The following is a 24,700-nucleotide window of genomic DNA, read 5'->3' on the forward strand; positions in this document are numbered from 1 at the left end:
CAAGGCAGCACTGACAATAAGAGGCAAATACAAGGATTTGTTTCCAGTTTCATGGATTCCAATGTCTACACTTTTTTTTTTTAACCACCACAACTTTCTGCTTTAAAAACTCCAAGTTCCCATGCTTCAAAAATATCCTACCTCTTCAAAGAATATGCCAAGACAAGCATGAGGTCTGAATGTATTCTTGCCTGAATATTAGGTGGAGAAATAACACATATCACATCAATAATAGTCATATTTTTAGATAAGCTCAAACTTTCACCTTGATATGTTTTTCCTTAGGGAAGATAAGGCCCTTGGTCGAATTGATCAGAAATTTAGATCTTTGCTATCTTGGTCCTTCTAGGCATAAGCTCACAGAGCCCTGTGACCAATGAGACTCTTGTATGCACCTGCTCATAAAACTATGTTTAAATCCCTTCTGTGGAAGTTATGTGATTTATTGGCCCCGAGCTGTGATTAGCAGAGCATTTGTCACCAACCTCCCCTCCTCTGTTAGTCTTTATTTCTGAAAACAAATAGTTGATTTTGTTTACTAACAGGTTTGGTCTATCTGATGGTTTCTTTTCCTTTCTTTCTTTTTCTTTTTCTTTTTTTTTTCCTCTTAAACCTAGCTAAACGGTAATGAAGGATCTTCTGTGTGGAAGATGAAACTTCCCTGACTTTTTTCTCCAGTAACTATGCACACATAGTATCTGGTCCATTAAGGAATAGGAGAGTTTACTTCTATTCTCTTCTGACATATACACAACAGGAGCAAGAAAGAGTTGTAACAAGGACTCAATTCCCATGTGATAACTATTTTCTAACTCCTCAAATATCCTAGAATCAGTGGCTTTTTTGGTATCGATTATTCCAGTAGTGGTTATCCAGTTTCTAGAATACGGATTATTAAAGAGGAGGCTCACATTAAATATTTGTGGTTGAATATATAGAACAAATTTCTAGGCAGTAAAGTTCTTATTCCTGTTTTGAAAACTTCTATTAAAGTGCTTTCTCAGCTTTTATCTTAATGACTAGATTTTTGTTTTTATCTCGTTACCATCATGATTTCAAATGTTCTGCATGGCTCCTCCAACTTAAGTACTCCCACAATAGGCTGTGTCCTCTTAGGGAGGGGAGGTATGGGAAATGTGGGAGAAAGAGTAGTAAAAGATTTTCTTCAACAGAAGATGAGACATCGCCATCTAGGCATGAGTCAAAGTAGTTACAAAAGCACTTCTTATTGGTGGAAGAGTGAAATTGAGGATTTGGCTACATCCTTTCTTTGAAATCACCAAGAACCACAGTTAGAATGTGAATGAAGGATTAACTCAAGAGTGGAGTGTAAGAAGCTGGAAGTTTCTGTTTCAGAAATAGGATGAAGTCCAAAAAGGATTAACTTGAGCATCTGGGGAGGTGGAAACTAGACGTATGAAGGTGGATGGATTATCTTACAGAATTGCAAGTGTAAGTTGATCAGGAATATGTGAAAATTTCTCTTGGTTAGTGGAAGGCATAGAAACAGCCATGATAGGGGCGCCTGGGTGGCTCAGTGGGTTAAAGCCGCTGCCTTCGGCTCGGGTCATGGTCCCAGGGTCCTGGGATCGAGCCCCACGTCGGGCTCTCTGCTCAGCGGGGAGCCTGCTTCCTCCTCTCTCTCTCTGCCTGCCTCTCTGCCTACTTGTGATCTCTGTCTGTAAAATGAATAAATAAAATCTTTAAAAAAAAGAAACAGCCATGATAATAATATTCGAAACAATTTCCAAGCACTGGGTCCCAAACCAGAATCCATTCTAGGTTGAAAAACAAGAAAAATATCCAACTCCACCCAGTGAACTGTGTGGGCAGATTGTGTTTTGGACTAACAGTCCCACCATATCTTTTCCTGTACTTCAGAAGAGTATGAGCGACTGAGTGTGTGTGTGTGTGTGTGTGTGTGTGTGTGATATTCCTGGGAAGAATGGATGAAGTTCATACCTTTCTTTGACAACAATAGACTTAGCTAGAAGACAATTTTGATTTCTTTAAATGCCTGTTTGAATCTTTTTTTTTCACATTAATGTATTTTATTTAACAAGTATTATATATAAATTACTATTCAAAGGTCTGTACAAATATTAACCAATATAATTCTCTTAACAACTCTAAAGGACTTTACTTTTATTATCCTAATTTACAGTTGATAACATTTGCCTAACACTTATATCTAGTAAGTGTCATTCAAGGCTCATTCACGTCTCTGTTCTGTGTTATCTCTTCAGGTAGTGTGATACTGTGTGGGGGTTTCTGACCAGAGAGGATGCCCAGAGCCTTTGTCCAGCCCATGGAGTCTCCTAATCATACTAATCCAGACCCTGCTGTTTTCTTCCTCCTGGGCATCCCAGGTCTGGAACAATTTCACTTGTGGCTCTCACTCCCAGTGTGCTGCCTGGGCACAGCCACAATTGTGGGCAACATCACCATCCTGATTGTTGTTGCCACTGAACCAGCATTGCACAAGCCTGTGTACTTGTTCTTATGCATGCTCTCAACCATTGACTTGGCTGCCTCCTTCTCCACAGTTCCCAAGCTTCTGGCCATCCTCTGGTGTGGATCTGGACACATCTCTGCCTCTGCCTGCCTGGCACAGATGTTCTTCATTCATGCCTTCTGCATGATGGAGTCTACTGTGCTGCTCGCCATGGCCTTTGATCGCTATGTGGCCATTTGTCACCCACTTCGCTATGCTACTATCCTCACTGACACCATCATTGCCCGAATTGGAGTGGTAGCTATGGTGCGGGGCTCCATGCTCATGCTTCCATGTCCCTTCCTCATTGGGCGTTTGAGCTTCTGCCAAAGCCATGTGATCCCCCACACATACTGTGAGCACATGGCTGTTGTGAAGCTAGCATGTGGAGACACCAGGCCTAACCGTGTGTATGGGCTGACAGCAGCACTGTTGGTCATTGGGGTTGACTTATTTTGCATTGGTCTTTCCTATGTCTTTATTGCACGAGCTGTCCTTCGTCTTTCATCCCATGAAGCTCGGTCCAAGGCCCTGGGGACCTGTGGTTCTCATGTTTGTGTCATCCTAATCTCTTATACACCAGCCCTCTTCTCTTTTTTTACCCATCGCTTTGGCCACCATGTTCCACTCCATATTCACATTCTTTTAGCCAATGTTTATCTGCTCTTTCCACCTGCTCTTAATCCTGTGGTATATGGAGTTAAGACCAAAGAAATTCGGGAAAGGGTTGTGAGAGTGTTTCAAAGAGGGCAGGGAACTGGGGTCAAGGTATCTGAGTGATCAAGAGGTATAGAAGGGACTTAGTCCAAAAAAGAAGATTTTCAAGATTAAATAATCCTCAGTATTCGAGACTGGAAAGAGGTTTTAGTCTTGCACTAATGTCCTCCACAGTACCTCCTAGACTATTTCCAGGAATAATAAATCACAGAGGAGGTCAAATTAGTTAAGCATCCTTAACTTCCATCCCAGGAAGTATAGGTTAGAAGAGACTCTGCCTAGTCATAGGAACTTCCCTCACTCTCTGACACTCTCCTAATCCAACAGGTATGGATTTCTAAACTCATACTTCACAATATAGCTGTTGTGTTACCATCTGCAAGAATCAGGAGATAGGACATAGAGCCACAAGTTAAAGAAAGTAGACCTGCCGGGTACTTTTGGATAAAGGTTGTATTTTCTCCATTAGCACTTGAAACCAAAAGAGGAGAAGGACTCACCAATACCCACAATATTAGCAAATGGGAGAGCTAGGGTTTTGAAACCTAGAATCCTCTGGTACAAAATAATAAGACATCTACAGATGAGAGTATAGGATAGGTCAAGAATAGCCCTTCATTTCTAAATTTGGAATATTCATCCCATACAGATATTCTTGTCTCTACACTCTAGGGAATGAACTTAATTCTAGCTGACCTGGGTATTATTCCCTGAAAAGCAATGTCCAAATACTCTTACACATTCTTACAAGGGCCTCCCAGAAGTCATTGACTTCTATCTCTAAACTTACAAAGGACAGTCACTTATACAAACCAATAGATGAGGCCATGCATTCATCCATTTATTTAGAAGGAAAAGAGAGTCACCCCATAATGCCAGGGAAAGGAGACACAAAACCCCCTGCTGGAAATTCATAGACCCTCTCTCTCTTGAAGAGTATCAGTCCTGAAGGCTGAACATCAAAGACCAGATTTTTAAAGATTTCCTCCCAAGAATATGAATGTTTTGACTGTGATACTTCACAGAGGTGGGGATAAATAATTTTGAAATATAACAATTCAATAAAATATGCTGAATATTGTCTGTTTTTCAAAGGAAAGAAAATCATTATGGTGTTCTCTAAGAGGATTGTCAGTGTGTGGGTGGTACTGATTTAATTAATTTTTCATTCTAATCCTCAAATTGAGATATTCTTAACAGATTTTTAAAAATTTAGGCAATTCTAAATACTGTAGTTTATCAGCTGACTTTCAGTTTTATGCTTCGAACTTATAATCTTGCCAGCATACAAACCCTACACCTCAACTCTGGGAAACTTCTGTACTTCTGTGTTTTGAGTTCCTATACTCAGTGTGGAGCAGTCCTGAAGAAAAAATATAAAGACATGCAGACTCCAAACACTGTTTGCTCACAGTTTTGCATATTAACTAGGAACCTGTTGCTACATAGCTATGCTTTTACCTGTTGCATGGTTTGAAATAGTTAAGGTTTATCATTTTCAGTTTTCTTATATACCACTGCCCCTCATGTTTGCCAGAGTCCATTCATTTCTATTCTGTAAAGAAAAATGACACTATGAGAAGTATACACCTCAAATTCTAATCTTCATGTTAACTTTTGATATATATAGGCAATGTTTCCTCCTTTATTACTGTACATATTTATTATTCTTTTTTTTTTTCTGATCAAGCAAGCTTCATAAAATGTACTTTAGGGAGCTCAGCCCATCACTCACTTTTCTAGTTCTTATTTCCACAAGTGTTCAAATTTATTTGCACATTGATCCAACAGCAAAATGTCTTTTGACCTTTTTTATGCAAGTTTCTGAAAAATACTTTTGGGACTAATTACTTCGTTTCCTTGACTCCAATCCCTTCCTACATTTTAATCTGATTTCACCATAAGTTAAACTTTCCAGTGAAACATTTGCCACCAAAGCCACAGGTAATCTTTTCTAACCAGACTTCCTTACAACACATTGTATTATTGACCATACCTCCTTCTCCAGAATCTCTCCTCTGTGACATCTGTGATACCACCCAATCCTAGCTTTTCTTCCATGTCAATAATGTTTTCCTCCTTGTTCTCAAAGAAATTATATTAGGTTAAAAAGGAAGCTTCAGTGAGGTCCATAAGGAAGAAATAATTTAAAAAATTCAAGACTGAGGGTAATGAGGCTAGAAATTAAAAAATAAAAGTGAGTATCTTTAGCTATTCAGCACCTATAAATTCAAATGTCATTGACATATCCATTTCTTCAATAAAATAAGTGTGAATGTTCTGAACATAAAGTTGTCCTTGGCCTAACAGAATGAAAACTCTATGTGATTTAAATAAAAAATAATAGAGTGTCATATATGATTTATGAACAATTGTATTTATTGTAGTATTTTTATTAAATTAAAAAGCCCTGGACATCAAATGATAGAAAAAATATTTAACTAAATTCTGTCCAGCTACTTAACAAATATTTTAGAGTCTTAAAAACCTTCTTTTGGAAGAACATTTAATATGCTAATATCCATTCTTAATTTTAAAAACAACTATATATGTGTAATAATATAATACTCCATTTCCATTAAAGCAATACCTGGGTATATATCCATGTTAATAAATTTAAAAATATATACTGGTAAATGTTACTTCAATGGAGAGACAAACAAATATATCTTAAAAGGTAATTTTATAAGAGTAATTTAATGAAAATATGAGTAAATCACTCACATAATTCACATAATATCCAACTTGGTTCCTTTGGGGTCTTTGCAAAACTTCATAGAGAAAGGAGCCAAACTTCTGGGGTAGTGAAATCATTAGGTTCTATTAAAATATCTCATTTCTGATCTATATCCAGGTATCTATCTACATGCGCACACACACACATATATATTCACATATCTATCTATATACATATATATAATATGCATACATATATATGCACATATAAATTCATGTACATATACAAATACATATTTAGGTTTTAGGTATTTGTCAATCACCATTCGGGACCCTGGAGGTTAGCTTGATTTCAACACCAGCTTATATCTCTGAAGCTTTGAAATGTTCCCTCGGGATATTTTGGGGCATATAACATTTTCCATCAGGCTCAGGTCAACAGTCTTCATATCAAGAAGTTAAGAACTTGCCCAGAGGGGCGCCTGGGTGGCTCAGTGGGTTAAGCCCCTGCCTTGGGCTCAGGTCATGATCCCAGGTCCTGGGTTCAGGCCCCACATCGGCTTTCTGCTCAGTGGGGAGCCTGCTTCCTCCTCTCTCTCTGCCTGCCTCTCTGCCTACTTGTGATTTCTCTCTGTCAAATAAATAAATAAAATCTTTAAAAAAAAAAAAAAAAGAACTTGCCCAGAGACTGTGATGTTCAGACAACCAAATTCCTGGAAAATTGGAAGAGATATATTTTATCTCCTTGTTTTTCCTTCCCAAAACTAAGGTATTTAACTAGAACAAAATAGGGCTCAGTGACAAGATAATTTCTATTTTAGACAAAGAGGTAAAGAGGAAGGATTTAAGGTTGGTACTAACTGCTTTTTTCCACCCCACGGATGTAAATGTTTTCTTCTATTTACCTAGTTTCAAGTCAGAAAGTGATGTAAGACAATGATGCAGGGGCTGTTGGAAATATTTACTCCCCGCTTTTGGCATTAAAAAATCCATTCAGGGGGCGCCTGGGTGGCTCAGTGGGTTAAGCCGCTGCCTTCGGCTCAGGTCATGATCTCGGGGTCCTGGGATCGAGTCCCGCATCGGGCTCTCTGCTCGGCGGGGAGCCTGCTTCCCTCTCTCTCTCTCTCTCTCTGCCTGCCTCTCTGTCTACTTGTGATCTCTCTCTGTCAAATAAATAAATAATAAAATCTTTAAAAAAAAAAAAATCCATTCAGGTGTTCATAATGGCCATGCATCTATATAAACAACTGAATAGGAATATGTGCTTTGTGAGTGATGGAAAACAAGAATGGACCAATCCCATGTCAGGGAGTAATGGGAAATACATAAAGAACAATCCTAGGTCATGAGAGTCCATATTCAAATTTCTCTTGCTGCCTACCTGCCTCCCTTTTTTTCCTTAAGCATCTGATTTAAACTCTGGAGATTCTTCCTTATACCATAATATATTTTAGGTCAATACATATAATGTAGCTTTACTTACCAGGAGGAACGTATTGTCATGTCCTAAGAATTCAGAATGGTTTAGTGGGAGGAGGTAGTATGATTCCTGACAGTTGGTCTTTGTAATGCAAGTGCCTGATTTAAGTTTTGATTGCCAAGGCATCCATTTCAGACAGGCACCCGTTTCCAAGATGCTCTTAGATAAACACATTACCAGCCACACAGCTAACTAGATAACCCCCACACTTCCTTTGTTTTACAGATCTCTGGTGATTCTGATAATTGACCATTTGGTTTCTTTTTCTTGCTGTGCTTTAAATTCCCATTCTTATGTTTTAAATTCACTTATAAAGAGTGATCCTGAGATATCCTAGGCCCCACCCTCAAGCTCAATAAAAGCAGAACCCCAGGCCCCCACACACTCCCCTGTCTTCACTTCTCTGTGTGGTCCCATTTGCCATATGATTTCCAGGACTCATAAGTAATAAACCTTTTCTCTTTCAAAGTTTTCTGATGGTTTCTGCTGAAGGCAGCTTGCAGTCATCACAAGAATCACAAGGACCAGTCCAGCCACAAATTTGGTTATCCACAGGCTGAGACCAGCTCACAGGGTGGGGTGGGGGTGTGGGGAACAGATCACTGCCTATAGATTTTGGAAATGAGGATTGACAATGAATGGCATATAAGGCTGCACTTTATGAAAGATGGGAGATGTATAGCAATATCCAGGAACACTAACTCTACACCTGGAACGGAATATCAGTAAATTTCTCCAGAAAGAGATATTGAATTAGACTGTGGGAAACAATTTAAAAATTTTTTAAAACAGATTAAATTTGTGATTAATATTGTGTCACTTTGGTTTAAGCCTCATCACTAGCAGGGCATTTGTCAAATGAATTGAATCTGTACAGAACCTAAAAATTATTGTAAGAATAAAGTCATTCCTAAATGATTAAAGTTATCTTTATGAAAAAAGAGCATACAGAAGATTATTTTATAGTAGGTACTATACAGGAAATATTAAGAACTGGAATTAAGCATTGTCCAGAACTGTCAATATTGGCTTACATTAAAGATGAAGCTTCAAAAGTGAGTAAATATTTAGAGCACAGGGAGATACAGACTGAGGGAGACAGGAAGAGTTTATAAGTTTACAGACTAAATGTATTTTCTTAAAGAGAGAATAATAGTACAGAAGTGCTAGAAGTTCTTTTAAAACATGACCTCTAAGGTTTATATTCCTATCATTGTAATATATTTATCTGTGCTATATATTTAAATTTATATTTTTGTAAATGATATGTGACAGTTCTTTGAAGTATGTAATGTTGTAAACTCATTTGCAAACAATTTTTAAGTGTATTTAAAACACTGAAGGGTAGGGCACCTGGGTGGCTCAGTGGGTTAAAGCCTCTGCCTTCGGCTCAGGTCATGATCCCAGGGTCCTGGGATTGAGCCCCGTATCGGGCTCTCTGCTTGGCAGGGAGCCTGCTTCCTCCTCTCTCTCTGCTTGCCTCTCTGCCTACTTGTGATTTCTCTCTGTCAAATAAATAAATAAAATCTTTAAAAAAAAATAAAAAAAAAAAATAAAACACTGAAGGGGTTGCCTGGGTGGCTCAGTGGGTTAAAGCAGAAGCTTTTTGGCTCATGTCATGAGCTCAGTGTCCTGGGATCCAGCCCCACATCGGGCTCTCTGCTCAGCAGGAAGCCTGCTTACCCCTCTCTCTCTGCCTGCCTCTCTTGCCTACTTGTGATCTCTCTCTCTGTCAAATAAAAAAATAAAATCTTAAAAAATAACAAAACACTGGGGCACCTGGGTGGCTCAGTGGGTTAAGCCTCTGCCTTCAACTCAGGTCATGATCTCAGGGTCCTGGGATCGAGTCCCACATCGGGTTCTCTGCTCAGCAGAGAACCTGCTTCCTCCTCTATCTCTCTCTCTCGGCCTGCCTCTCTGCCTACTTGTTATCTCTCTCTGTGAAATAAATAAATAAAATCTTTAAAAAAAAATAACAAAACACTGATGAACGCAGGGCTGCAGTTTTGGTCCTACAGGGGACCTAGATGTCCTAGTCTCCACATAATCCAGACTACCATATTTTGATGATTTGTCTAAATTGGAGATTAATAACAAGTCAGATATGTTAGCTTAAAATCAAATCATTGGCAATAATTTGAAAATGGGAGCTTTCATCAGATTTAAGTGTCAATTTGGAAAGTCTTAATGTAAATACCTACTGTATACTAACAAGTTACATAAGAGGATTTCTGTGTTTCTCATGATTTAGGTTATCAATATATTACCAAAAATAGAGTAGAATTATCATTGTTAAAACAATCAACTTTAATTTAATCAACTTTAAACTCATCCTAAAACTTTTACCTAGAATTTCTCAAAAAAGAAAAAAAATTTCTGGCTCAATTTTTTTTTTCTTTAATTTCTACTTCATCTGAAATTAATATGTCTACTCCAAATTTTATGTGTGTTTTCTCTGAGGATTGTATATTATTTAACTTTGTTCTTTGGTTTTCTTTATGATATGGACCTCTATACCATATATACATTTTTATAAAATTAACAGATTTATTTCTACTTATATAGGGCCATTTACATAATTTATCCTAATAGCCCAATCAGTGTATTTTATCTGCCTTTTGTCAGTTTAACATTTTATTGATTTATTTAGGAATCCTTTGGTTTCTCTGTTTTATTGATACCATTTTATTTAATATTTTTATAGTGATTTATGCATTTACATTATTTTTATTCTTAGAGGTTCCTTTTGTGTTTTCCAAATAATAGTAATTAAATGATATTTCAATATTTTTAAAATATTCTGACAGCGGTACTTGTCAGTATGCTATCTGAGAAACAGGATGACCCTCTCTCAGGCTATTATTCCTTAGAAGAATCCTGCTATTCAGAGATTGATAAAGTGTGTCGTGATTGGCTCCTATTTTTAGCCCTATCTTCAACTTCCTAAAGCTCACATGCAAAAGACATTACTATATTTTTTTCTCAAGATATGATTTATTTAAAGTTCCATGGTTTTTCGTGTTTGTTTTTCTGGAGTATGTGTATAGTTATTAATATTTAAATAATATTGTTTAATAAAAATAGCTTCAGAAAAATAATAACCAACTTTGTCTTTTATAAATGGACACCCTTTGTCTGTTAAAGAACTAAGTGAGTATTAAGCACTAAAAAGAATTTGTTGTCTACATTGATAAATGAATGAATAAAAAATACACATATAAAATAATCTATTTGGTTTAAACAATATTTATACTCAAATTCCCTGGAAGTCAGAAAAAATTGGTTTTTTGGCCATTGAAATGTACCTTGAAGAAAAAAGGCAAAAGAAATTAAGACAGTGACTATGACCAAGACATTTACTCTTTTATCTCTATCTAGGAGGACCCACAAATTCTCTAAGATGATTAATGATCATCCTAGCTTGACGATGTTAATGCTAAACCAAACAGACCTGACTCTAGCCTCATTCATCCTTAATGGGATCCCAGGACTGGAGGACATGCACATGTGGATTTCCTTCCCATTCTGCTCCATGTATGCTGTGGCTGTGGTAGGGAATTGTGGGCTCCTCTACCTCATCCTCTATGAGGACTCCCTGCACAGGCCGATGTACTATTTTTTAGCTATGCTTTCCCTAACTGACCTTTTTATATGCTCTAGTACAATTCCTAAAGCTCTCTGCATCTTCTGGTTCCATTTCAAGGAAATCAGCTTTGATGGATGTCTGGTCCAGATGTTTTTTGTCCATACCTTCACAGGGATGGAGTCTGGGGTGCTCATGCTTATGGCCCTGGACCGCTATGTGGCTATCTGTTGCCCTCTGCGCTACTCTACTTTTCTCACCAATTCTGTTATTGCAAAGGCTGGGCTTTCTACCTTTCTCAGAGGAGTGTTGCTCATCATTCCCTTCACTGTCCTCACCAAGCGCCTGCCCTACTGCAGAGGGAATATAATTCCCCACACCTACTGTGACCACATGTCTGTAGCCAAATTATCCTGTGGGAATATCAAGGTCAATGTCGTTTATGGTCTGACAGTTGCCCTCCTGATTGGGGGCTTTGACATCCTGTGCATCACAGTCTCCTATACCATGATCCTCCGGGCAGTGCTCAGCCTCTCTTCAGCAGATGCTCGACAGAAGGCCTTCGGCACCTCCACTGCCCACATCTGTGCCATTGTTTTCTCCTACAGTCCAGCTTTCTTCTCTTTCTTTTCCCACCGCTTTGGGGGCTACACAATCCCTCCCTCTTGCCACATCATTGTGGCCAATATTTATCTGCTCTTGCCTTCTACTATGAACCCTATTGTGTATGGGGTGAAAACCAAGCAGATACGAGACTGTGTCATAAGGATCACTTCAGGTTCTAAAGACATCAAGTCCCAGAGCAAATGAAAGGGATTTTTGCCTGGGTTGGGATGTGAAGTGAAAGAACGCTTCTCTCTGTCTGTTTAGGCAGGAAAATTTCCAAGAATAGATATATGCTTTTTCCAGGTAAGCATGATGAGTAGTTCATTCCCATTAAATTTTCTGCAGAATACCAAAGTAATTTTTCATGCCGCATCACCCTCCATATGAGTTCTTTACCTCAGGTTTTCTGTGTAACTTTACCTCCAGGACTCAGTAATATTAGGTTCCAAGAGAGGAAAAATATTAATGAGAAGCTGGGAGAATTATCTAAAAAATTGAATCAAGTGAAACTAATTATCTGGGGTTAGATGACCCAAATCATTCTTTTTCTTTTTGACTGTAAGTGGGTTTTCTAGATTGATAACTGTATGTAACTCTGGAAAAAAAATATATTATATATTCTCATTATTCACAAAAATCCTGTTTTTCTTAGCAATTTTTAAAAGACGAAACTAGAAAGTCTTCTGTGTGTGAGGTGTAAGCCTCTGGGGTCTTATGAGAACCTTGGTGACCTTGTACCTGACCAAGTCTGTCCTAGCATGAGACATTCAGGCAATTGCTTCCTTCCCAACTGGTGGGTTGCCTTTTGTCTTCAAGGTGGCTTTCAAAGAATGTGCAGTTTGGAAGGAGCTATGAATAACAGTTATGAGACTTGTGAAATATATTAATGACAGTTATTAATTATTACAAAATACAATAAATGTATTTCTACAAGTATAGGGCTATGGAGAGCAAAGTTACTTTTCTTCTTTCGAGCTGAGAATTGAACTAAGAATTGCTTGAGTATTTTCTGTATAATATCTTTCTAAATTGACATGAGGTAAGAAACTACAAATAATGATAGTTTTTACAGCATTGTCACAGATACCATAAAGAAGACTGCAAAGTTGATTTTTCCTGCCCAACTTCTAAGAATAACTTTTCTCTCATGTTGGTAATTTATGCTCATTAATTTCTGTTTTGTTGAAATGTAACCTCAAGTGTTTTTTATTTTATAAAGGCATAAAACAAATAAGTGTTCATCACAAAATCACTCTCTTTTCACATTTTATTTCTCTGTATCTTGATAACAAAATTTCTTTAAAGGCTACCAGTGTTCATTATCCCTACTTATACATCTTGAAATAATTCTTACCCATTTCTTGTTTTCTTCAGAATATCTTTCATTGAAATTGCTTTTGTCCCTTTCACAAATGACTTCATATTACTAAAGCCAATGGTCCTTCTCTATGCCTATCTTGGCCTATCTCTCAAAAATATTGAATATAATGGATTAGTCCCTTTGTATAGAAACCCTCTCTTTTCTTTCTTTCTTTTTTAAAAATTAACATATAATGCATTATTTGCCCCAGGTGTCCATGTCTGTGAATCACCTGGCTTACAAGTTTCACAGCACTCACCATAGCACATACCCTCCCCAATGTCCATAACCCAGCCACCCTATCTCTACCCCACCCCTAACCCCCAGCAACCCTCAGTTTGTTTCACAAGATTAAGAGTCTCTTATGGTTTGTCTCCCTTCCGATTCCATCTTGTTTCATTTTTTTCCTTACCTACCCCCTCACAACTCTGTGCCCTGCCTCTCAAATTCTTCACATCAGAGAGATCATATGAGAACTGTCTTTCTCTGAGTAACTTATTTCACTTAGCATAATACCCTCTAGTTCCATCCACATCATTGCAAATGGCAAGATTTTGTTTCTTTTGATGGCTGTGTAGTATTCCATTGTGTATATGTATGTATGTGTATGTATATATGTATGTATATATATATACACACACACCACATCTTCTTTATCCATTCTTCTGTTGATGGACATCTAGGTTCTTTCCATAGTTTGGCTATTGTGGACATTGCTGCTATAAACATTCAGGTGCACGTGCCCCTTCAGATCAGTTCACATCATTACATTTGTATTTTTAGGGTAAATACCCAGTAGTGCGATTGCTGGGTAGTGAAACCCTCTCTTTTCTTGAATTCTGGAACACATCACACATTCTAAGTCATTCTTCATTCTCACTGAATGTTCCTTATAGTTCCATTTGCTTTCCCATTTCCTCTGAATTTCTTTATACAAGCATATCCCTGGGATCAACTCTCTTTTTACACTCATTCTCTAGGCATTCCAGTACACGTAGACATAAATGCCATTGTATGCTAATAACTGCCAGACTTAATTCAGCAATAGACTCATGGAAGCTCAGGTGCAAGTTCAAAGTGAAGAAAACTTCATGATACCTTTTTTTTTTAATTTTTATTTTTTATAAACATATAATATATTTTTATCCCCAGGGGTACAGGTCTGTGAATCGCCAGGTTTACACACTTCACAGCACTCACCATAGCACATACCCTCCCCAATGTCCATAACCGCACCCCGCTTCTCCCAACCCCCCTTCCCCCAGCAACCCTCAGTTTGTTTTGTGAGATTAAGAGTCACTTATGGTTTTTCTCCCTCCCAATCCCATCTTGTTTCATTTATTCTTCTCCTACCCGCTTAACCCCCCATGTTGCATCTCCATTTCCTCATATCAGGGAGATCATATGATAGTTGTCTTTCTCCGATTGACTTATTTTGCTAAGCATGATACCCTCTAGTTCCATCCACGTCGTCGCAAAAGGCAAGATTTCATTTCTTTTGATGGCTGCATAGTATTCCATTGTGTATATATACCTCTTCTTCTTTATCCTTTCATCTGTTGATGGACATCTAGTTTCTTTCCATAGTTTGGCTATTGTAGACATTGCTGCTATAAACATTCGGGTGCACGTGCCCCTTCGGATCACTACGTTTGTATCTTTAGGGTAAATACCCAGCAGTGCAATTGCTGGGTCATAGGGTAGTTCTATTTTCAACATTTTGAGGAACCTCCATGCTGTTTTCCAGAGTGGTTGCACCAGCTTGCATTCCCACCAACAGCGAAGGAGGGTTCCCCTTTCTCCGCATCCTCGCCAGCATCTGTCATTTCCTGACTTGTTAATTTTAGCCATTCTGACTGGTGTGAGGTGATATCTCATTGTGGTTTTGATTTGTATTTCCCTGATGCCAAGTGATGTGGAGCACTTTTTCATGTGTCTGTTGGCCATCTGGATGTCTTCTTTGCAGAAATGTCTGTTCATGTCTTCTGCCCATTTCTTGATTGGATTATTTGTTCTTTGGGTGTTGAGTTTGCTAAGTTCTTTATAGATTTTGGACACTAGCCCTTTATCTGATTTGTCGTTTGCAAATATCTTCTCCCATTCTGTCCGTTGTCTTTTGGTTTTGTTAACTGTTTCCTTTGCTGTGCAAAAGCTTTTGATCTTGATAAAATCCCAATAGTTCATTTTTGCCCCTGCTTCCCTTGCCTTTGGCGATGTTCCTAGGAAGAAGTTGCTGCGGCTGAGGTCGAAGAGGTTGCTGCCTGTGTTCTCCTCAAGGATTTTGATGGATTCCTTTCTCACATTGAGGTCCTTCATCCATTTTGAGTCTATTTTCGTGTGTGGTGTAAGGAAATGGTCCAGTTTCATTTTTCTGCATGTGGCTGTCCAATTTTCCCAACACCATTTATTGAAGAGGCTGTCTTTTTTCCATTGGACATTCTTTCCTGCTTTGTTGAAGGTGAGTTGCCCATAGAGTTGAGGGTCTATTTCTGGGCTCTCTATTCTGTTCCATTGATCTATGTGTCTGTTTTTGTGCCAGTACCATGCTGTCTTGATGATGACAGCTTTGTAATAGAGCTTGAAGTCCGGAATTGTGATGCCACCAACTTTGGCTTTCTTTTTCAATATTCCTTTGGCTATTTGAGGTCTTTTCTGGTTCCATATAAATTTTAGGATTATTTGTTCCATTTCTTTGAAAAAAAAAATGGATGGTATTTTGATAGGAATTGCATTAAATGTGTAGATTGCTTTAGGTAGCATAGACATTTTCACAATATTTATTCTTCCAATCCAGGAGCATGGAACATTTTTCCATTTCTTTGTGTCTTCCTCAATTTCTTTCATGAGTACTTTATAGTTTTCTGAGTATAGATTCTTAACCTCTTTGGTTAGGTTTATTCCTAGGTATCTTATAGTTTTGGGTGCAATTGTAAATGGGATTGACTCCTCAATTTCTCTTTCTTCTGTCTTGTTGTTGGTGTAGAGAAATGCAACTGATTTCTGTGCATTGATTTTATATCCTGACTACTGAATTCCTGTACAAGTTCTAGCAGTTTTGGAGTGGAGTCTTTTGGGTTTTCCACATAGAGTATCATATCATCTGCAACGAGTGATAGTTTGATAGTGATAGTGATAGTGATAGTGATAGTGATAGTTCTTCTTTGCCGATTTGGATGCCTTTAATTTCCTTTTGTTGTCTGATTGCTGAGGCTAGGACTTCTACTACTATGTTGAATAGCAGTGGTGATAATGGACATCCCTGCCATGTTCCTGACCTTAGCGGAAAAGCTTTCAGTTTTTCTCCATTGAGAATGATATTTGTGGTGGGTTTTTCATAGATGGCTTTGATAATATTGAGGTATGTGCCCTCTATCTCTACACTCAGAAGAGTTTTGATCAGGAAGGGATGCTGTACTTTGTCAAATGCTTTTTCAGCATCTATGGAGAGTATCATATGGTTCTTGCTTTTTCTTTTATTAATGTGTTGTATCACATTGATTGATTTGCGGATGTTGAACCAACCTTGCAGCCCTGGAATAAATCCCACTTGGTCGTGGTGAATAATCCTTTTAATGTACTGTTGAATCCTATTGGCTAGTATTTTGGTGAGAATTTTTGGGCATGATACCTTTTTCTTAATGGCATTCTCTCATTTCTAGGTCCTTTCTTTTTTTGTCTTTTGTTTTCATCTTATTTCACTTTTGATCTTCAGGCCATTGACATTCTCCATATGTTTGACATATATTCTTAAACATCTGACTATGAAGTTATTCACAAATGTTTATTTTAGAAACTTATATCCATTTTATTGCACTAAAATAGTATGTTCCTTACTTCTTACTCAATTATTTTTTAAAAAATGTATTTTTAAAAATTACATACACTTCATTTCTTGCTTCTGATTATTTTATGGACTTTATAAACTTTCCTAGCATGCAATCAAGACTATTTTCTTAATCATTCCTTGATTGTAAATATCTACGTTTTCTCAATCTCTGTCACCACAGATATATGATAAACATCTTTACTCACATGTACATATACACACATGTGGCCTTTATGGAACTGGGGATATTTTATTCAGAATATATACTGTGGCATGAGTTTGCAGAGTCATAATCTCTGCACACTACATTTAATGAAGCAGCCTTAGACTGCTGGTCAACTTTTCAATACAAACAATGGAAGCCAAAAGACAATGAAATGATATTTTTGAAGTGCTTAAAAAACACTTGCAACTTAGAATCCTGGTCTCATGAAGGAAGGGAAAACTGAAGGGAGGAAAATCAGAAGGGGAGACAAACCACAGGACTGTGGAATCTGTGAAACAATCTGAGGGTTTCAGAGGGGAGCAGAGTGGGGGGATGGTTTAGCCCAGTGATGGGTATAAAGGAGGGCGTGTTGCAATGAGCACTGGAGGTTATATGCAAATAATGAATCATTGAACACTACATCAAAAACTAATGAAGTACTGCATGGTGACTAACATAACATAGTAAAAAAAAAAAAAAAGGGAGACATAAAATAAATACCTATTCACATAAACAAATGTTGAGAGGAAATATTCAAGTAAGTATGTTATTCAGAATATAGAATAAGGATTACCTGATGGAAGCTCAGAATGAAATATAGGAATGCATAACAAAACTAACATTGAAGAAAAATACAGTGGTAATAATAACACCTACTTTGTTGGTCAAAAATGGCAAGAGGAACAAAGGAAAGAACAGATGGGACTTGGTAAAAAAGATGATACAAACATGGCAAACTTGACAAAAACTATGTCCGTAATTACATTAATGTAAGCTGACTAAGCAATTCAGTGAAAGAAAATGAAATGAAAAATAAAATATCTTTAGAAACTATATTATTTTAGAAGATATTACATACATATTATGTATATATGAACACATACATTATATATAAATAAATGAATATATGTGTGTTTATATATACACATATACTATATATTATATATAGTGTATATAATATATAGTTTATAATATATAGTGTGTATATATATACACACACACACACATATATATATATATAGTATTTATAACTCCTAATATTTATTGTGTTAAATCTACTTTGCTGGTTACAGCCACACAAGCTTTTTCTTATAGTGTGTGTATATATATATATATATATATATATATATATATACACGCTATATATATATACTATATATACTATATATTTTGTACTATATGCATATGTATACGTATATATACATATATATGTATAGTACTGTATATTATATACTATATACATATATATATGTATAGTACTGTGTATTATATACTATATACTATATTAAATACTATATACATATATATAATATATATATACTACATATACACCATAAGAAAAAGCTTGTGTGGTTGTAACCAGCTAAGTAGATTTTAACACAATAAATATTAGGAGTAATAAATACTATACACACACACATACACACAGACATATATACACACAAACTATAAGGAAAAGCTTGTGTGGCTGTAACCAGCAAAGTAGATTTTAACACAATAAATATTAAGAGTAATAAAATGTAAAATTTCATAATGATTACAATGGCAATCCATCAGGAAAATATACCTAACTTTGTACATGGTTAATATCATTATAGAAACATACACACATAAACATACTCACAAAGAGGTGGATAGGATTAGAAGGGGAAATTGATAAATCCACAATGAAATCATAGTTGGATATTTTAACACAACCTCTCAGCAACTGAAGAGCAGAGAATTAGAAAAATATAAATAGTATAGACTATCTGAACATAAGCAACCGACTGACATGCACAGTAAACAATATCCACCAGCTTTAAATATAGTTTTATTTCTCAGACTAATATGAAACATTTACCAAAGTGAACAAGAAGAGGATGTCAAGAGCAAATTTACCCATACATCTGAAAACGTAGATGACATAGGCACCTATTAAAAGCACTGCAAGCAATCTAAGAAGGAATGTAAAGTTACAGTGGTCATAGATCTATTAAGAAAATGAATTATTTATCTAAAATCTCCAGAAAGGAACACTGCACTGTTGATGGAAATGCAAATTGGTAGAGTCACTGACAAACAGTACAGAGGTTCCTTGAAGAATTAAAAATATAAGAATACCATATGATTCAATAAATATGCTATGGGGTATTCATGCAAAGAAAGTGAAAACATGAATTGTAAAAGATATGATGCACCACTATGTTTACTGCAGCATTATTTACGATAGCCAAGATAGGGAAGCAACCTCAGTATGCATCTATAGACAAATGAATAAAGAAATGAAGAAGGTGTGAGACTCACACACACACACACACACACTGGAATATTACTCAGCCATAAAGAAAAACGAGATTTGCCATTTGTGACAACATGGATGGACTTAGAGGGTATCATGAAATAAACAAATCAGAAGAAGAAAAACAAGTCAGAAAAAGAAAAACATATACCATTTGATGTGTTCTATATGTGGAATCTGAAAAATGAAACAAATGAATAAACAAATAAAAACAGAATCAGACCTATAAATACAAGGACAAACTGATGTTGCCAGAGGGGAGGGGAGTGGGGGCCTGGGTGAACTAGATGAAGGGAAGTGGGAGGTACAGGCCTCCAGTTATGGAATGAGTAAGTGATGGGGATAGAAGGTACGGCATAAGGAACAGAGTCAAGGGTATTGTAAGAGCACTGTACAGTGACACAGAGCAGCTACACTTGTTGTGAGCATAGCATAATGTATAGACTTGTTGAATCACTATGTTGTATACCTGAAACTAGTGTAACATTTTCTGTAAACTCTACTCAAAGGGGAAGAAAAAAAAATTAAAGGAAAAATTTTAAAAATAATAAAGAATTATTCTTTGGTCATAGAAAGGATCAATTTTACCTCCACCATAGCTTCTAAATCTATTCACTTTTCTTCATCTCCACTGCCCCATCCTGGTTCAACACCCAGTCATTGCTCCTTTATATTACTGCTATTCACCTGATCTACTTATATTTATTCTTGCCACATATAATCTGGTCTTGTCATTGCTGCGAGGTCTTAATTTTCCTTAAAAACTTTAATGGTCCCTTGTGATTTTAGTATAAATTTGTTTATAAGTCTCTGGCCTCTGTTGTTTGCTCAACAGCTCTATATCACATCATATCTCATTTTCTAGCACAGTTTAGGGCTCCAGCCATATTTATCCTTCTCTTTTACCTTGAATTTAACATAATCCTCTCATTTCAGTATCTTAAAGTTCTTGGAATCCTTTCCCTTCCCCTCATCCCCATCAATCAAACAAACACCATAGTTAAGACCTACTCTAAGAATCCTCAGTACAAACTGGTGTTTCTTCTGTAAATCCTTCTCTGACATCAAGGCTAACTTAATTCTTATTAATATGCTATCATATCTCTGGGTACTTTTGAATTAAAGCACTTCTCCCAGTTCAAAGAAGTTGAAGTTAAAAGAAATGTTAGATTCTTTGTTTAGTGTTTTATCCCCCCGTCCAAATTAGACCACAGTTTCCATGTAAACATGGACCATGCCAGTTTATAGATCATTCTATGCCTACCATACTTTGTAAACACAGAAGAACACCATATATAGTGAATAAATACTTTCTCCTCTAAGAGTTTTTTTTTTTTAAGTATGACATCATAACCACAGATTTTAGATTCCCTTGAAATGTTGTAGTCAAGAACAATTCAAACACTAATAAATGCCCAATTTTTATAGGAATATTTTGGTTTCATAAATGAGTGTATTTTTCTGTTTATATATGATTTCAGGTATTGTTGATAGGAAACATATCTCTGAATTAATCTCCTCCCCCAACCTATTGAGATTTAATATCCTAGGATTTCTCCTCTCTCTGTGGGCTGTTCTCTCTTCACATCTCCCAGGGAAGTCTATTATTCTTGGATCCCTGGGCTGTTTACTACTCCCCATAAATTCCAGAGCTCATAATTTTTATGCCAACTGTCATCTGAGAACACATCCTCAGCTCATCTGTAAAGCTCCTTTCTCAGTGTTGTGTCTTTTTTTCCAGATAGGAAATCCCTGCCATTGCCAGGACCTCAGACTGTGAGTCTCTGCTCATAACCACAGTTAAGTACTGGAACCTTGGCTTCATCACATTAATTAATCCCAGAGTATCCAATGGTTCATCCTTAACCTTTTCTTATGTTGTCTTGGCAATATCCTGCATAAGAGATGGACTTTTTGCCCTGTTATAGCAGGAAATAGAGGCTTGGAGAATCTTTTTAAGGGGGTGAGGGCTAGAATTAGAGAATATAAGGTTATATGGTGCTCTAGAAGTGATTTCATCTATAAAACAACTACCAGATCATTTTCAGGGAGAATATATTAACTGTTTTCCATAGCAAGATCACATGCCATGCCCTCTTAATCTCTAGTTGCTAAAAAATATTTAAAACACAATTTCCTTTCTGGGGACTCACATCTGCTCCTTCTCTTAATTGGTTTGCACTGGTATCGGTGAGGGGAAAACATCAAAGATACAAGGCTGTGTCTTTAATAGGAAGATGTGTAATTATACATGAGTATTTGGCAAAAGTACCAGGCTTCATACAACCAAGTGGGTCACACATTTCTAAGCTCTTCAAGATGGAGCTAGGAAGCTGAAATCTCCAGAATTCTGACCTAATAGTGCAAAGTCAAACCAGCTTCATCTCCAAGCCTTTTTGTGTCTGTTTTGTCACAATTTGCTTTGAATACATTTAGATGACTTCAGTGTTCATCAAATTACTTTACCATTAAAGAAGGATGATTTGCTCCATGATTAGGCAGTGCATGTTTATTCAAACATAGAGGCAGCAGGAAATTTCTGGAAAAAACATTTATCTAATTGTGAACAGGAATCATCTTTTGTTGGTGATAACACAAGAGTATTTTGATCTTTTTCAGATATGTTTTCCTATATTTAAAAGTAATTATAGCAAGAATAAATCCAGGGTGATATATATATGTGATAAATCACTAAATTCTACTTCTGAAGCCAAAATTACAGTTATGTTAACTAACTAGAATTTAAATAAAACTTTAAAAGAAGGAATAAATCCATAACTGCCTTATGTGCTAAGAAGGAATTTAAACTTTATTTGAAAGAAAGTGTGAGGGCATGGACTATTTTAAGAAATAGAATATCAGTTTAGGACAATCAGATTGCTGACAAGAGGAAAGAATCACAGAGAAAGGCAAATAAATGTGACCATGTAAGGCTTGGTAAGCAGGGCTCAAGGAAGAGCTGCTTGAGTGAATTAAAAGCGAGGAAGCAATAGGACAAGGAAGCAGTTGTTTACCAATAGGAAAGGTTTGTTTGTTAGTTCCCAGTTTTGCTAAATGGCTCCTGAACAGAATAAAAAGTACATGAAAACCAACAAAAGAGTCTAACAAAAGATGAGCCTAGTTTTGAACATGAATCAAAACATGCAGTGACAGTGTCTTCAATATTATGCATAAGTAATTCTTGTTTATTAATTAAAATCAAAATCATCTTATTACCTGTGCCTAAATCATATACTTTTATGCCTTTATAGATTCTCTAAGACGAAAAAAAAAAAAATTTCCATGATTTTCTCTATTATGTGACTGCCCTGAATGTTTCGCTTTCCAAGCTATTCTTTTGAGACCTCCTCAAAAGTCCATACAAGGTAGGACATAAAAGAAGTTATTCCTCTTCCAATACGTACCATATGCATGTTTGTATATGATTAGAGTCTATGATATAACATTTTTGGAGGCTATATAAGATATTAGTGGACATCTATAGCAACTGGGGATGGTGCAGCTATAAATTTTAATCTTCCATAATACTACATTAAAAAAATCTCTTTGTTATTAATAAAACCTTGGAGCATGATTGAGACAAAAATGAAGAAAATCATCCACTTGATACCACAATATTTCTGAAGAGATGATGAAAGTTTAAAAAAACAACGACGACAAAAACCCTATATATGTGATGATCCCCAAATGAGCTGGCTGAGGACAATGCAAATAGGGATTTGAGATCCATGCTGAATTCTCCCTGAATAGTCAACAATGATAATTGCTCCTTGGAATTTTAACGTCTACTGCCAAAGTCCTGGAAAAACATTGTCATTTATTTTAAAAGGCTAGAGGGAATGGACTACAGAATGCATTTTGTTACAGCACCAAACTATGGAGACAGTTTAAAAATAGTGTTTGATGATAATTCTGCTCAAAGAAAGCAACTTTGAAAACCATTTTCTTTTTCTCTTAGGAAAAGATGTCTGCATCTCTGAAAGACTCTAATAGCTCCAAATTCCAGGTCTCTGAGTTCATCCTGATGGGATTCCCAGGCATTCATAGCTGGCAACACTGGCTCTCCTTTCCATTGGCAGTACTCTACCTCTCAGCAATTGGTGCTAACATCCTCATCCTCATCACCATTTGTCAGGACCCTGCCCTTCAGCAGCCTATGTACTATTTCTTGGGCATTCTCTCTGTGGTGGACATGGGCCTGGCCACCACCATCATGCCCAAGATCTTGGCCATCTTCTGGTTTGATGCCAAGGTCATCAGCCTCCCTGAGTGCTTTGCTCAGATTTATGCCATTCACTGCTTTGTTGGCATGGAGTCTGGTATCTTCCTCTGTATGGCTTTTGACAGATATGTAGCGATTTGTCACCCTCTTCGCTACCCATCAATTGTCACCAATGCCTTAATCTTAAAAGCTACTGTGTTCATGGTACTTAGAAATGGCTTGTTTGTCATTCCGGTGCCTGTGCTTGCAGCCCAGCGTAATTATTGCTCCAGGAATGAGATTGAGCATTGCCTGTGCTCTAACCTTGGGGTCACTAGCCTGGCTTGCGATGACAGGAGGCCAAACAGCATCTGCCAGTTGGTTCTGGCATGGATTGGAATGGGGAGTGACCTAGGTCTCATAATACTGTCATACACTTTGATTTTGCGCTCTGTACTTAGACTGAACTCAGCTGAAGCTGCATCCAAAGCTCTGAGCACTTGTAGCTCCCATCTGATCCTTATTCTCTTCTTCTACACAGCTGTTGTTGTGGTTTCAGTAACTCACTTGGCAGAACCCAAAGCTCCTTTGATTCCAGTTCTACTCAATGTGCTGCACAACATCATCCCCCCTTCCCTCAACCCTATAGTTTATGCACTTAGGACTAAAGAGCTCAGGGCAAGCTTCCAAAAGGTGTTTTGTTTGAGCCTAGAAAAGAACACAAGGCACCAAAGACCTTCTGCATGATACACAGGAACCTTGGCTTCTTCTAAAATGGATAGTAGAACTTCAAATATGATGGGGAAAGTAAATGCCTTTGAGATATCTTTTTCACTTTGTAAAAGCACCTGAAAACAACATTATAAAACGTTCTGAATAACGAATAAATGAATGAAAATGAATAAAATGAATAATTGAATAAAAAAATATTCACGGGGCACTTGAGTGGCTCTGTTGGTTAAGCACCTGCCTTCAGCTCCAGTCATGATCACAGGGTCCTCAGATTGAGCCCTGCATCAGGCTCCTTGCTCATCGGGGAGCTTCCTTCCCCTTCTCCTCCCTGCTCTTGCTCTCTCTCACTATCTCTGTCTCTCTCTCAAATAAATAAAATCTTCAAATAAAAAAATTCACAGTAGTTCCAAAATATTCTCAAGAGCTGAATATATGTGAGAAAAGGAAGGGCTTCCTACCAAACTAATCAAATGGAATAAAATGTACAATTTATGATGTGTATCTCCCATCTGAAATAAAAAATATATAGTAATACACAC

General features: G+C 37.0%; 3 protein-coding genes across 3 annotated transcripts; all 3 read left to right on the plus strand.

The window, feature by feature from the left end:
* Window positions 1-2,284: 2,284 nt before the first annotated feature.
* LOC125080036 (putative olfactory receptor 52P1) lies at window positions 2,285-3,274 on the plus strand. The gene has a single exon (XM_047693835.1). The coding sequence runs from the start codon at window positions 2,285-2,287 to the stop codon at window positions 3,272-3,274; it is 990 nt and encodes a 329-aa protein (XP_047549791.1).
* Window positions 3,275-10,794: 7,520 nt separating this feature from the next.
* On the plus strand, window positions 10,795-11,760 carry LOC125079761 (olfactory receptor 52N4-like). The gene has a single exon (XM_047693526.1). The coding sequence runs from the start codon at window positions 10,795-10,797 to the stop codon at window positions 11,758-11,760; it is 966 nt and encodes a 321-aa protein (XP_047549482.1).
* An 11,432-nt stretch (window positions 11,761-23,192) lies between these two features.
* On the plus strand, window positions 23,193-24,176 carry LOC125079762 (olfactory receptor 56B1-like). The gene has a single exon (XM_047693527.1). It carries the CDS (start codon window positions 23,193-23,195, stop codon window positions 24,174-24,176), a length of 984 nt encoding a protein of 327 aa, XP_047549483.1.
* Window positions 24,177-24,700: the final 524 nt, after the last annotated feature.

This window comes from Lutra lutra, chromosome 10 (genome assembly GCF_902655055.1).
Source record: "Lutra lutra chromosome 10, mLutLut1.2, whole genome shotgun sequence".
Classification (NCBI taxonomy): domain Eukaryota; kingdom Metazoa; phylum Chordata; class Mammalia; order Carnivora; family Mustelidae; genus Lutra; species Lutra lutra.